Source organism: Suncus etruscus, chromosome X (assembly GCF_024139225.1).
Source record: "Suncus etruscus isolate mSunEtr1 chromosome X, mSunEtr1.pri.cur, whole genome shotgun sequence".
NCBI classification, from domain to species: Eukaryota; Metazoa; Chordata; class Mammalia; order Eulipotyphla; family Soricidae; genus Suncus; species Suncus etruscus.
The window spans coordinates 17,171,340-17,186,890 of record NC_064868.1 but is presented as its reverse complement, the minus strand read 5'-3'; the positions used below and the strand labels follow the sequence as shown (position 1 = coordinate 17,186,890).

General features: G+C 48.8%; 1 protein-coding gene across 1 annotated transcript in view; it reads left to right on the top strand.

Annotated features, from left to right (window-relative positions):
* Window positions 1-15,551, top strand: part of CLCN4 (chloride voltage-gated channel 4) — a 53,173-nt gene that overhangs the window by 13,769 nt on the left and 23,853 nt on the right. Inside the window, exons 4-7 of the mRNA XM_049766741.1 lie at window positions 3,797-3,984; window positions 7,934-8,056; window positions 14,269-14,475; window positions 15,211-15,291. Of these exons, the coding sequence (XP_049622698.1) occupies window positions 3,797-3,984; window positions 7,934-8,056; window positions 14,269-14,475; window positions 15,211-15,291 (599 nt within the window). The remainder of the gene's footprint in view (window positions 1-3,796; window positions 3,985-7,933; window positions 8,057-14,268; window positions 14,476-15,210; window positions 15,292-15,551) is intronic.

The window sequence follows — 15,551 nt, the reverse complement described above, 5'->3', positions numbered from 1 at the left end:
GTCAAGTGGGGGACGTTTTGCTGGGGTGCCCTGATTACAACACTGCTGGCCCTTTCTGCAGGGTCCCCACTGGGGTTTACTGCAAACAGGTTTTCATTCTTTAACAAAATCTTTCATCCTTTTAAAAAATTGGGTAAGGTATTGTGATTTATAATATTGTTCATCAAAGTAGGAGCCTCATGCCCCAATCCTGAAGAATTGGGGAGACATGGGTCTGGGAGCAAATTGCGACATAGGAAATAATCCACCATAGATTGAAGGGAATAAAACAGGTTCAGGAAACTTCCACTACAAGCCTTCCACTCACAGCAAGAGATACCTGCAGAGCAGTTAAACTAGTTGAAGAAAAGAAACCGAAAGCAGTTTCTCCCTGAGACCCGAGGTCTTTACTGGGAAGATAAGACCATCCCCTTGGGTGGAGAACAGGCAGGAGTAAAGAACCAATCCAGATGTATTTCTAGCAAAGAAGAATCATCCTGACTAGAATGAAACCTGGTTACTCCCATAGTTCATGAAGATTTTCTGCGCACGTCATTCCAACACCACACACCTCACTTTTACTCCTAAGGTCCTTGACATCCTTCACTTTCAACTGCCACCAACTGAGTTGTGTGACTCATTTTTCCCATTGTGTCACCTTTGGCCCTTTCTTACCACCTCACTATATATCTGTGAGTCTCAGAGAGATGATTCTCTGTCTCTCTTTTCCCTCATCTGGCTCACTTCACTCATCCTCATCTCCTTCAGTTCCATCCATGTCACTGTAAAGGGTTTTGTCCTTTTGAGAGCTGCATGGTATTCCACTGTGCCTATAGCCCACAGCTTCTAGATTCCTTCAGCCGTAGCTGGGCACTTTGTTAGTTTCTGGATCTTGGCTCTTGTCCTAATTGCTGCGATGAACCCTTGAGAAAGACTGTTTTCTGCTCTACCTGCTTGGTTATGTGGGAAGCAAGAAAATATAGGCAGATTCAATGTGATAATAAAAGGCCATAGGACTCCTGTCAGTGCCTGGAATGAATTTCTAACCATGGAAGGCACCCCAGTGTATGGAGTCGTCCCAGGGAGGTCGCTATCCTTGCAACGTTCTGAGGACTCTTTGTGACCTCTCTTCTCCTCAGTCCAGCACCAGGCTTGTGAGCAGTAGATGTTTCCAAAATCTTTTGTCAGTAGTAACGTTTTGATTTTTTTTTGTTTTGAGGCCACATTAGGGGTCATTCCTGGCTGTGCTCCAGGTATCATATGTGGTATTTGGGGAATCCTAACAGGGTTGGCCATGAACAGGGCAAGTGCCTTACCTGCTATCCTATTTCTCTTCCCCCACCCCAATTGTGTCTGGAATCCTACAGGAGGCTGTAAAGATTATCATATTTTTCACTCTATAAGACACACCTAACTATAAGATGCACATAGTTTTTTAGATGCTCTCCTTCCCTGCACTCAGGCTTCAGCTCCAGGTGACATTTGCTCCATACGACTCACTTGGGGGGGGCGTACAAAAATGGAGGAAAAAGTCTCATGACAGAAATGGCTGATGATGGAGGAAAGGACGAGTTCTAACCGGAAGCAGGAAATGGCTTCTCCTTAGGGGTGTGAAGAAAGGCCAGGGTTTGCTGTGTTGCTCTTTAGAACAGATTTGTAAGGCCACTCACTGCCTGCCTCTCTGGGCTCTTAGGAAGGAGAGTGAGAAGGAAGTGAGTGAGAAGGAAGTGGAGGTGAAGGAAGCCATGCATTTTGGCATCTTGCTGGCCTCAGCTCTGCACCCCACACTTAGTGAGTTCAGGACCCCACTTGCTTTACTAGCAATTTGATTTCCTTCAGTTCTCTCAGGACAGTTGAAAGGTGTTAGCTGCTGCCTGACCACCATGGAATAATCCTCTGTGGAGACGAGGCTGTAGGGAGCAAAGTCCCCTTCTCCCCACTTCCTCTTGGGTTGCTTCTTCCAGGGGTGCCAGCCCTCCTCCATAGAGAGTAATTCCTGTGGTCTTGCTGTAGCCACTCGGGAACCTGTCATGGGGGTGGCCTGTCGTGGACCTCAGTGACAAATGGCTAATGCAGATGGAGGCAGAGAACGCGGTTTGGTTTGGTCTGTGCCCGAAAGGGAGAGACAGAAAACTCTGCCCCCACTGTGTTTTCCACTCCCCAGATGGACTAAAGGTGGGCGGAACTTGGGGCACCACCCCCTGGCCTGGCCTGTGGAAAAGCCTCTGCAGGGCACTTCCAGTATTGGCCACTAGATGTCACTGTTGCTCCACGGAAGACACTAAAACCCAGCAGCCAGGGAGCCTTGATGCTGGATAATATGATTCGAAGTGAATGAGTCCTGGTGGAATTTGGGGTGCTTGTCGGGCCTTGTCCCAGAGTCTTTGCAGGACCCCTCCCTCTCGTTTATAATGCCTTTGATTAAAGTGCATTTTTGTCTTGACTTGCCCCCCTGAAAACTCCTGTGCTTCCATCTCACCCTCCCTGGGCCCATCATCTATCCAAACAGCTGCCCTGAAAGAAACTTGACTTGCCCTGCAGCCAGGACCTGCAGTTCCCCAAATCTTCCTCAGCCTCTGAACTCTGGGCCACTCTCTACGCGCCTCCCCACTCTGCACCCCAGGGTACAGACAGAATCTCCTTTCTGTATCTCTAGATTTGCCCGGACCAATCATTTCCCAGAATTTTTGTCATCTTCTGCTATTTGCTTCTTTTAAGCTGGTGTGTTTGGTTCCTGCACGGTTCGGCCATGGTGAGCAGTGGCGCTATGAACATGCATATGCAAGTAGCCTTTATTTTCTGGGACAGAGACCGGAGACGCTTGTTCAGACCTCAGAAGAACCCATACACCTTTTCCCACCATGTCTGCACCACCTCTTACCTTCTCTCAGGGAGCCCCAGTTTTCTTGGTGCTTTCCAAACTCAGAGTGCACTGCACCCTGCCAAGGCATGGGGTCATGCCTGGCATGCTTTATGGGTGCGCAGTATGTAGCCCGTGGCTGATTGGCTGGGCTGAGGGTTGTGGTTCTCATTCACTTCTTCATTGTACTCAATCACCGTGATATGGGGTCCCAGCTTTTTCCCAGGTACCTATACAAAACTAGACACCAGTGTGGCTGGTCCTTGCTGTAATATTACCCCCCACACACATACACAGCAGAACATGGATGTGGTATGTCAGGGGGGCCGGTGAGGGGGAAAGCCAGTGGGGAGTGGATCTTGCCTAGCCACAGGAAGTCACTGTGGGCTTCCTGAAGAAAGTGATGCCTGAGATAGAATGTGGACCGTAGCTAGAACTTGCTGAGTAGGGGGAGGACAAGGGTACCCAAGATGGTACAGAGGGGAGACCTAGGGAGGGTTGCACTTCTATAGCATGGATAGGGGGCAGTGATGTCATGAGGGGTCTGGGGAGTGCTCCCTACCAAGCCTGTGGGGTTTCTTGGGGGCGAGGTGGGTGAGGAATTGATGTTGACTCAGGAGTCTATAAACACTGGCCCGCTCAAGTAGCTTGCACACCTGGTGGCCCCACTTTCCTCAAAGGCTGGCATGGAAGATTCTAGAAGGACCAAAGTCATCTTGTGTGCCTCCCTGCTCTCTCGGTTTCTTACTGGCTGTCAGTCAGGTAACTAGAAAATAGTCACAATCCCTTAGCCATTATCTTCAAATTCCAGCTCCTTGCATTGGCCACACTGGATGCTGGAAGTTGTGAATTCGAGTCTGACCCACTGCCTTTGCACCTTGTTTATGGTGCTGCCTTAAGCTTCTGATGTGGGGGACAGCTCCCCAAGATGTTTGTCCTCTGGCTTGGTTATTGCAGGCACCCTGGCCGGGGTCATCGACCTGGCTGTGGACTGGATGACCGACCTGAAAGAGGGCGTGTGCCTGTCCGCCTTCTGGTACAGCCATGAGCAGTGCTGCTGGACTTCCAATGAGACAACCTTTGAGGACAGGGACAAGTGTCCGTTGTGGCAGAAGTGGTCGGAGCTGCTGGTCGGTCAGTCGGAGGTGGGTGTCTGTCATGCCTGCCCTGTCCCCAACTGTCGTCCTCTCTGCTTTCTCTTGAGAAATGCATCCTTGATTCTGCGCAGTCAGGTATAGCTTTACCTCATGATCCATGTCTTGATTTTGGGGGGGGGGACTACTTTTGGGTCGATGCTTTAGGGTCATTGCTGCAAGTGCTGGGGACACCATGTGGGGCTTTATTTTCTTATTTTTATTTTATTTTATTTTATTTATTTTTAAATTAATATATTTAAGCACTATGATTACAAACATGTTTGCAATTGGGTTTCAGTTATAAAAAACAACACCCCTTTCACCAGTGCAACCTTCCCATCACCAATGCCCCCCCATCTCCCTCCTCCCTCATCCCCTGCCTGTATTCCAGGTAGGCATTCTATTTCTCTCACTCATTAACATTTTCATGATAGTTGTCAGTGTCTTTATTTCTCTAACTGCACTCACCACTCTTTTCGATGAGCTTCATGTCGTGAGTCGGTCCTTCCAGCTCTCTATTATCTCTGGGCATTATTATTTTTTTTTTTGGTTTTTGGGTCACACCTGGCGTTGCTCAGGGGTTACTCCTGGCTGTCTGCTCAGAAATAGCTCCTGGCAGGCACGGGGGACCATATGGGACACCGGGATTCAAACCAACCACCTTTGGTCCTGGATTGGCTGCTTGCAAGGCAAACGCCTCTGTGCAATCTCTCCGGGCCCTCTCTGGGCATTATTACAATAATGTCTGTTATTTTTCTTAAAACCTATGAGTGAGACTATTCTGTGAGTGTCTCTCTCCCCTCTGACTCATTTCACTTAGCATAATAGTTTCCATGTCCATTCATATCTAGGAAAATTTCATGATTTCGTTTTTCTTGACAGCTGCGTAGTATTCTAGTGTATATATTACCACAGTTTCTTTAGCCATTCATCTGTTTTTGGGCATCTGGGTTGTTTCCAGATTCTGGCTATTGTAAATAGTGCTGCACTGAATTTTTATTTTTGTTTTTTTTTTTTTTGGTCCACACCTGGCAGTGCTCAGGAATCACTCTGGCAGGCTCGGGGTAGGTACCATATGGAATGCCAGAGACTGAACCCTGGTCAGCTGTGTGCCTGCCACAAGTGCCTTAATTGCTTTGCTATTCCTCCGAGAGCCTTGGCTTTATATGTTAATTCGTTCTCATGCTGAAGAAAAATGGGATATTTTTATGGGGGCTAAAGTGGTAGTCCAATGGGTAAGATGCTGGCCTTGGATGTATCTGACCCAGGTTCAATTCCCTATAGCTTGGAGAGTCCGCTGAACCCCACCAGTCATGACCGAAAAATAAAATCAAAAAGAGTTTCAAGTTGAGGAGGAAGGCAGTATTTCCTTTGACTTTATTCAGTAACTGCTTTACTAAGATAATTTCCCATTCTCTGTATCAATTAAATCATACAGTAGCTTTTAGGAAATTTTCATCTTCACAGTTGTCCCACCTCCCGCTTCACACTCTCATTTGAGATCATTGATTCACCTCCAGAGAGACCGTACACCATTATCCATCACCTCCTGTTTTCCCCCAAAGCTGTTACTCCCCAGGAAGTGCAAATCTACTAGTTCCTGCTCCCCCCACCCCATTCCTGTTGTGAGTCTACAGTCTAATGTGTCTGACATTTCCTGCACCTCATTTTCAAGTTCCTTCAGGTTCAGCAGAAATGGGTGATTTATTCCTCTCTGCAGCTCCAAACTCTTACCCATCTGAACCCACCATGTCTGGCCTGGGCCATTCAGTGTCACCCAAGCCTCGGTTGTCTTGCTTTTGTGTTGTTGTGAGTCATTGTGCTTGGCACATGTGTGTGGATGTGGGTTTTCATTCCTCTTGGGCACGTGCCCATGAATGGAATTGCTGGGTCATGTGGCAGTTGTCTGAGTCCTTATAACATTGGGATACTGTTCCACCTGCCTGGTGTAGGGGTTCTGATTTGTGGGGCCCTGAGCTACCTTGTGTTTGCCTGGGTCTGATGATGGCATCCTAGGCATGAGCTGTGAACGCCGTTACTGCATTCACTGTCTTCTGTGCTTGTTTTGAGTGCATTCAAGAGGTTTTCTATAATGGGGAATGTTCCAGGCTTCTGGGGTACAGAGGGAAGCCCCAAATTTGGTACTTGCTTTCATAGCACTTGGGGTTCCCATGGTGCCTCAAAGTCCTCTTTCAGGAATTGGTTCATTTTTATTTTTGTTTTTTGGTAAACCCAGAAAGTTTTGTTTGTTTGTTATGGGGCCACACCCAGTGTCGCTCAGGGTTAACTACTGGTTCTGTTCTCAGAAATCACTCCTGGTGGGGCCGTAGAGATAGCATGGAGGTAAGACATTTGCCTTGCATGCAGAAGCACAGTGGTTCGGATCCCAGTATCCCATATTGGTCCTTCGAGCCTGCCAGGAGCGATTTCTGAGCATAGAATAACCCATGAGCACTGCCGGGTGTGACCCCCCAAAAAAAATCACCACTGGCAGGCTCTGGGACCATATGGTATGCTGTGGATCGAACCCGGGCCTATCCCGGGTCGGCCACATGCAAGGCAAACGCCCTACCGCTGAGTTATCACTCCGGCCCCAGAAGTGGTTTATTTCTAACCAGATTTACTAGTGACTCAGAAACCCATGCGATGGGTGGGGAGCTTAGTTGTCCAGATTCACATTAGGGGGTCAGTTGAAGACTGTTGGAACTTGGATATCCTTGGGAGATTGATCTAATCTTCTGTTTTTGCATCTCCGTCCCCCACACCCCTGGCCCAATTGGCTTTCCATGGCCAAAGACATTTGTAGTGCACCTCTCTGGAGGGGAGGATTGGAAATTAATTCTTGCAAATCTCAGAAGCAGACATGGATCTTGCAGGCTCACACTTTTGCCGTGGTCCCATTACTTCCAAAAATAAATCCTCTCTCTGTCCATGGGCTGGGTAGGCACACTTGGCTGGGAGCCACAGTTTATTTTTTTCCAGCTTGCAAAACTTTTTCTCCTTTTCTGGAGAACAGAGATAATGGCTGGCCCTCTCTGCGGCTCTTTTTAAGGTTTATCCTGTGATTCAAAGAATAACTGAGAGCCAGAGTGAGGAGTTTTTTTTCTAGTCTCCAAACAGAACCTTTGCTAAGTAGGTGAAATGTATCCTGCTGCCAGGTTTCTCACTATTGGGGTGACTGCTTGGGCCCTACTGTGCTGGGGATCCCTGGGCAGCCCCCATAATGCTGGGGATTTCCAGGCTGCACCATGCAGTGTTCAGTGGGATCACTTTTTTTAGACCATACTTGGCAGTGCTCAGGGCTTACTCCTGGCTCTGCACTCAGGAATCATTCCTGGCAGGCTCAGGGGACCCTATGGGATGCTGGGGATCAAACCTGGGCCAGCTGTGTGCAAGGCAAATGCCCTCCCTGCTGTGTTATCACTCCAGCCTCCACTTTGTTGTTTTAGTTTAGGGACACACCCAATAGTGCTCAGGGGTTGGGTTACTCCTGGCTCTGGTATAGTTTGGGGAACTTTATGGGGTACAAAGGATTGAACTTGAGTTTGTCACATTCAAGGTGAGTGTCTTCCCAGCTGGCTGTATAGACTCTCTAACCCCATGGCGGATCCATTTTGGGGACTGAATTGCAGACTCGTGTCCACACCCATTGGAGGCATGTGGCTTGAAGTGCCCTGGCAGTGGCCTTCATGAAACCTGGGGAGTGCCAAGCTCCCCAGGAACTCTGGGTGTAGTGGTCTTGAAACCTGAACTCAGGCCAGTGTCTATGAGAGCTGGGGTGATTGGAAACCCAGGCCCTAGAGAATCCCCAGAGCACTGTTGGTGTATGGATCAGGAATGAGGGGGTTGGCACCGGAGGTCACTCTGCTCATAGACACAAGGAGGGGAGACAAGCTTCAGGCGATTGTGATGCTCTCTAGCCGATGCTCACATCTCTGTCATGTTCTGCCTTTCTCAGGGTGCCAGCGCCTACATCCTGAATTACCTGATGTATATTCTGTGGGCACTGCTCTTTGCATTTCTGGCTGTCTCCCTGGTGCGTGTGTTTGCACCCTACGCCTGCGGCTCTGGCATCCCCGAGGTAAGTGCACCCCAGTCAGATGATGAACAAATTCTCTTCCACACTGGGGGTGCTATGGTATACAAAGCTTCTAAGGAGGGCCTGAGACTCTTTATGGCATGGTAGAGGGAATACAATTTGGGGTACTGGTTGTCCCGCTGCTCTGCTAAGAGTCAGACCCCCAACTTCCAACATCCAACATCCCACTCTGCTGGCTTTGCATGATTCCACCTTATCTTTGTAGGCTGGGCTTGACTCTATTTTTGTTTGTTTGGTTTTTTGGGGGGGTCATACCCAGTAGTGTTCAGGAGTTACTCCTGGCTCTGCACTGAGGAATCATGCCTGGCAGGCTTGGGGGACCTTATGAGATGTCGGAGGTTGAACCCTAGTCAGCTATGTGCAAGGCAAGCACCCTACCCACTGTGCTATCTCTCCAGCCCCTACCCAGGCTTGACTCTTAAAGATACTGACATAGGCACTATTTAAACCCCCACACTATGCGACCTTTTTCTGATCCTCTGATCCCCCACCAGCCCCCCTACATCAGCAGATGTACCACTTTGCAGGAGGCCAAGCTGGCAGGAGATGTAGCTCAGATGGCTGAGCAGAACATTAGTACTGCCAAAGGGCCTCCCTATGGGCTTTGAGGTCTCTTGCACAAACCCCGAAGAACAGGACAGTGACCTCAGCAGTGGAGGGGGAGGTCTGAGACCAGACTGAGCGAGTCCTCCAGGAGAGAGTGGAGAATTTCACTGATCTCCCCAAAGTGTAGGTGCAGGTCCTGGCAGCAGTAAGCATGGTAATTTTACTCCTTCCTAACCAGTGCACACCTGGCTGGCACTGTGGACAGTGGAAGATGTGACCAGCTCTGGCCAGGGGTCCGTGACCCTTCTTGCCCTCTTTCTTGGGATGCCTATATTCCTGCACTTCCTGGAGAAATTTGAAAGACCCTTAAAAGCAAAACTCCAGAAGAAAGAGACAAACGTGACTTTCCTTGTGCCAAAGGCCAGAGGGTCCCACTTGCATGCTTCTTGAGACGGAGAGCTTATCACTTTGCAGGAGGCCAAGCTGGCAGGAGATGAAAGAGCAGCTTCCACTTCTCCACATGGGCACAGAGCAGGTGCCTGACCAGAGACTGCTTATGGGGAAACAGCCAGAAACAAAGGAGAAAGATGCATTAGTGGGGGTGCAGTTCTGCTGGCTCCCCTCCTGAACAGCATGAGTGGCCCCCAAAATTCTGTGAATGGGAAGTGGCACGTGAGAGTCCACAGGGCTTGGCACTCAGAAATCGGGAGCCATTTGAAGCTTTGGAGCCACTGTTTACTGCATGCTGCAGGGAATGAGCACTGTGGGGAAAGGGGGTTTACTGTTGGGGTGCCTTTGGGTGAAGGGGGAGTTCTTGTGAGCCCCACAACAGAGGTGCCTGAATTTGGGTGATTCTCTAAGATCTGGCAGACAGAACCCAGCGTTGGCATCACCATTGCCCATCACCTTTGAGACAAGTCTTGGAGACAGGGAGTCAGCCGTGTGCCAGTGGGTCCCTCTGCCTCCCACAAGTCCCAGGCAGGTGTCTCAGAGCCCAAGCAGCTGAACTCGGGGGTATAGGCTCTCCAAGGTGCTCTGACAGCTCACAAAATGGTGGTTGCGAATGTGGAAAGGGGGAAAGGGGCAGAAGATGTCAGTGGGGATTTTTTTGGTGGGTGGGTGGGCCACACCTGCCACTACTCAGGGGTATTTTCTGGCTCTGAGTTCAGAATTACTCCTGGGCTCAGAAATTATTCCAGGGAACTACATAGGATACCGGGAATGGAACCCCAGCCGGCTGTGTGTAAAAGAAATGTCCTCCCCAATGTACTGTTGCTCTGGTTCCAGTCAAGAGGGACTCTTAATTCACAAAGCAGCACCATGAGTCAGCGCCCTGAAAAAGTGATGGACTCCACAGGAGGGGCAACGAGATGACTGGGGGTGGGCAGGAGCAAGCCAGTACCCAACTTTCAGAGAAACCCAGGCTGGTATTTCTCCTACTTGGTCATGGGCACCCAGGCTTTTTTATTCATGTTCTTGGCTGGGGGTGTCAGCATGTAGCAGAGTGATGTGTCTGTGGAAAAAAAAGGGACAATCAACTTCTGGATATATAGCAGGAGCCTCAGGAGGGCTTGTAGATTGTCATTGGTGACTCGGTCGTAGCAAAAATCTCACTGTTATTACAGGAGAACTTGCAGTTCCTGCCCTTCGGTTGCATTTCCTAACCCCACCTCTTAGGGCCAAGGCAGAGGGGTGGAGGAATTGAAGGGAAGAAACCAATAGTGCCTGGATGAAAGGAATATGAGAGCCAGTGGGCAGGTGGCCCAGAGACAACAGAGCCCTGTAGAGAAGGTGCCTGGCATAGAGGCGATCACAGCTGCCATGTGGTTGGCAGAGCCGGGTGGAATCTGCAGTGCACCATGCCTCTACTGCCAGCTCAGCTTCCTGAGCTTCTCTAGAACATTTTGCTTTACTGATAAAGAAAGTGCCTTTGGTGAAGCTTTGAAAATGCAGAGTGATAATCCCACAGGTAGGGTGCTTGCTTTCCATGCAGCTGACCCAGGCACCCCATAACCCTGCCAAAAATGTTCCCCGAGTACAAAGCCAGGAGTCATCCCTGAGCACTGCTAAGTATGCTCCCCTTCCTCCCAAACCACAGATTTTTTCTGTTTCCACTGCATTTGTAGAAGTGCTCTGAAGTGCCTGAAAAGTGAAGTGGGTTTTGGGCCACACCTGGCAGTGCTTAGGGGTTATTCCTAGCTTTGCACTCAAAAATTACTCCTGGCAAGCTCGGGGGACCATGTGGGATGCTGGGAATCAAACCCAGACCAACTGTATGCAAGGAAAATACCCTCTCGTCTGTACTCTTGCTCTGTCCCCAAAAGTGAAGCCTCTGTTTTTGGACCAGGGATTTGGAGAGAGCCAGTTGGTGACATGCCAGGGCCTCACTCAGAACCACTTTCAGCTATTTAAGGAATCCCAGCCTCTTTGAACTTCAGTGAGTTGCTTCTGTTTACTCCCAAACATGACCATGCACAGAGAAGGATTTGCCAGAAGGGCTTTGAAGCTCTCACCTTGCATTGGAGCATGTTGAAGCCTCGCTTCATCCTATCTCTGTTCATTCTATTGAGAGCTAGTGATTGCACTGACTCAGCTCCTGGGAATGAGTGTGCTTTCTCAGCTTCCTAATTTAGTCAGGACAATCTTATAAAAAGAAGCATCGGAGAGAATTACAGGAAATCTCTGACATTGTTCCATTCAACTCCAGAAAGGCTCAGCTGACTCAGAGGCTTGTCATGCTATTGAATGCTTGTCATGCTTTTAAATGGGACCCCATAGGGTCAGAGCTCCCTGGAGCCCAGGTTGAAAAAGAAGATGCCACCGCTAGTTTGTCTTCCATTATAACACGCTGCTTCAAGAACTTTCTTGCATGTTCTGGAAGAAGAAGCAATTGGGTTTTGCGGAAGTGGACCACCTCGCTGGCTTTGGCTCTTTCTCCTGGAAGTAAGACACATTAAGTCATTAAAAAAAAACAAAACAAACCAATCCACTTATAGCTGGTCAAAAAGGCTGAAAATCAGTCTACCATGGTTCTACCAAACTACCAGAAGTGCCAGCAATCTCCATAAATGTTCCAGGGCTGTCCTGTAAATATTGAGAAATGAGACGTTTCCACTTAGGAGTGGAATCGTGACTCTCCCTCTGAGCAGTGCTTCGGACCCACCTACAGGTATTAGAAAAGTCCTGCCATGGACCACCTTGGAGCAGGGACACAGTTACCCATACTTGGGACTTCAAGACCATCTGGTCTAACTATTAGGGATCTGGATTTTCTAGCAGACCAATGTCCCCGAGAGGCATTTTGGAGACCTGCAAATATTTCAACACTGCCCAGACCTGGCACCACTCTGTTATATCTTGTGGTCCAGTTGCCAACCCCATCTCTGGTGAATCTGAGAATCGTGGGCTTATAAATGGGCCACCTCTGCAGTACATGGGATTCACACCTGTGGGCCAGTTGTGAGAGGGTGAATGGCAAGAGGTTATTTAGCCACCAGTGATATTTTGAGATCTCAAAGAATCCTGATTGTCTCTGTGTATATTATCTTTTTTGGTTCCCCATACATGTTATTATAATGTTGAATTACTTTTCCATCAGCATTTTAGGCATATTTTCAAACATCAAGCAAAGTGGAAAGTAATTGGGCACTGAACACCCACATACCCACTGTCTAGAACAGGGTATAGTGAGCTTTTCCTGAGAAGGGCCAAGTTTTGGTTTTGGTTTTGGGGCCACACCCAGTGGTGCTCAAGGCTTATTCCTGGCTCTGAACTCAATAATTACTCCTGGCAGTGCTCTGACTATATAAAGTGCCAGGCATCAAACCCAGGTCTGCTGTGTGCAAGGCAAGCACCCTTCCTGCTATACTATCACTCTGGTTCAGTACTTTTTTTATTAAAACTTTTTTAAAAGAAAAATTTGAGGCCACATCTGGTTGTGTTCAGAGGCTATTCCTGTCACTGTGCTCAAGTACTACTCATGGCCATGCTCAAGCGGCCATATGCCATGTCGAGGATTGAACCTGGGTTGGCTACATGCAAGACAGACAGGTACCTTTCTGAGCTATATTATCCCTGCAGCCAACCAGAGTCAGTAATTTAGATGTGATAACCAAGAAGCACCAATGAGCAGCCAGTTTCATTGGTGGGTGAGTTGACCTGTTTGCATATATTTTTTTCGTTTTTTTTTTTTGTTTTGTTTTTGGGTCACACCTGGTGGTACTCAAAAGTTACTCCTGGCTATGCACTCAGAAATTGCTCCTGGCTTGGGGGACCATACGGGACGCCTGGGATCAAACCCAGCTGTCCTGGGTCAGCCGAGTGCAAAGCAAACGCCCTGCCACTGTACTTTTGCTCCAGCCCCATATATTGTTTTTTGGGCCACACCTAGCAGTGTGTATTACTCCAGTGTTACAGGAGTTAGGAGTTACTCCTGGTTCTGTGCTCAGAAATCACTCCTGGCAGGCTTGGGGGACCATATGGGATGACAGGATCGAATCTGGGTCTGTCCCAGGTTAGCCACATGCAAGGCAAATGCACTACCACTGTGCTATTGTTCCAACTTCATTTGCATATTTTATATGAAAATGTGGAAAGCACTTGAACTCATGAATTAGAGGAAAATGCAGAGTGGATTGAACTTGGCTCACTGGCCATGGCTTGCTGACTTGGTCCTAATGTGCTGGCCCACTGTTTTGCACTCTTACGTCACATGGTATCAGTCACTTTTTAATTCATTCGAGGCACCATGGACAGAATAAAAATTGACTTTGCTGGGGCCAGGAGAGACTACAGCAGGGAGGGTGCTTGCCTTGCACATGGCCAACCTGGGTTGATTCCCAGCATCCCATAGGGTCTCTTGAGCCCACTAGAAGTGATTCCTGAGTTGAGAGCCAGGAGTAAGCCCTGAGCACTGCTGGTTGTGGCCCAACACACAGTACAGTGACCTTAGTATGTGCATATACTATTCTTATCATCTGTGAGATTGCACAGTGAAGTTTTATGCATCTGCATGAATAGCAGATCACACATTAATGCCACATTCTGCACCTCTGAGCTGTAGCTAAGTCAGAGTAGAAAGTCATATCTCTCTCTCTTTCTTTCTCTCTCTCTCTTTCTCTTTCACTCCCCCCCACCAAGTACTGGTGCCAGGACAGGCAGTAAGGGTGTAAAAGGTAAAGCGGGAAAGTACCCTGAACTCCAATCCTTTGTTCAGAACTCTTTGGAAAGGAGGGTCAGGAGGATTGGTACATGGTAGGAAGCTTGTCACATAGAGTGGAGAATGCAGTGAGGCCAGAGAAGGGAGCATTGGGAGTGATCCCTCTGGACAAGGACTGGGCACTGGAATGAGGGAAAGGGAGAGGCAGGATACCCATTCAGGAACAGTAGTGCAAACCATAATATCTATGAGAGAGACAGAGAGACAGAGAGAGAGGAGAGAGAGGAGAGGAGAGTTGGGAATGATCCCTCTGGGCAAGAACTGAGTGCCGGAAGGAGGGAAAGGGATAGGCAGGATACCCTTTCAAGAACAGTAGTGCAAACCATGGTATCTTAAAAGGAAAGAGAAAGATAGAATGCCAGAGAGAGAGAGAGAATGCCACAGGGAGGCCATACCTGGACTTCGTTCACCCCTTCCCGTCCTGTCGCAGATCAAGACCATCCTGAGTGGCTTCATCATCAGAGGCTACTTGGGCAAGTGGACGCTGCTCATCAAGACGGTGACTCTCGTGCTGGTGGTGTCCTCAGGCCTGAGCCTCGGCAAAGAGGGGCCACTGGTGCACGTGGCCTGTTGCTGCGGTAACTTCTTCAGCAGCCTTTTCTCCAAGTACAGCAAGAATGAAGGCAAGAGGCGTGAGGTGAGTGGGACCCTTCTCTTTGGGGGTGAGGCAGGAGAAGGATTAATCCCTGAGTACTGATGCCAGGACAGGCAGTAGGGGTATAAAAGATGCTCCAGAGAAGTGCCCTGAACTCCTGTCGAGTTCAGAGCCTTTTGACGGCTTCTTTATTTTTCTTTTCTTTTAATTTATTTTTTTCCTTTGCTTGGTTTTTGGGTCACACTCAGCAGTACTTGGGCATGACTGGCTCTGTGCTCAGAAACTGCTTCTGGAAGCTTTGAGGGACCTTATGGATGCTGGGCATCAAATCTGGGTCAGCTGAGTGCCAGGCACATGCCCTACCTGATGTGTTATTGCTCTAGCTCCTAATTTTTCATTTCTTTCTGAAAGAGATTTAATTTCTTGCGGTGCAGTGCTAGGGATCAAACCCGAGGCATTGCCCAATCATGGCATATGTTCTATCACTTGAAAAATATGCCCAGTCTTTGATGACTTCTTTGGTGTTGAAATATAGCAGTGGTGCTGGGCTGGCTACTCTTGGCTCTGTGCTCAGGGGCCCATGTGATGCTGGGGATCAAATGGGTGACTTGTATGCAGTCTGTTTGACTATGGTTGTATGCAGTCTGTCTGCCTGTGGTTGGCTGCAGTGTGAGTCTTTGGGTGGTCAGGGATAAGGAGAAACTGGAAGTGGGTAAGGTCTCCCCAACAGTTCATCAGTTTTAAGTGCAGCTTAAATCACCCCACATTTCCCCTCAGGTGCTTTCGGCTGCAGCTGCTGCGGGCGTCTCTGTAGCCTTTGGGGCTCCCATTGGAGGGGTGCTCTTCAGTCTAGAAGAGGTAAGAAGGGTCAGCAGGGGGATGGGGGAGTCTTCGGTTTGGGGTGTCTTCCTGGCACTTCTCGGCCATGTGGGCTAGAGATTGAATGCATGGGTGCGAGGAAAGGTGCCAGTGGTGACTGACAAAGTGGCTTTGAGGGCTGAGGACAATGTAGGTGCAGAAAGCCACCATTGGGAATTCATTCAGGAACCATCATTTACTTTTGAAGACCTTTCAATTTTTTTTTGGCATGGGGTGGGGGCTTGCCCACTGGTGCACAG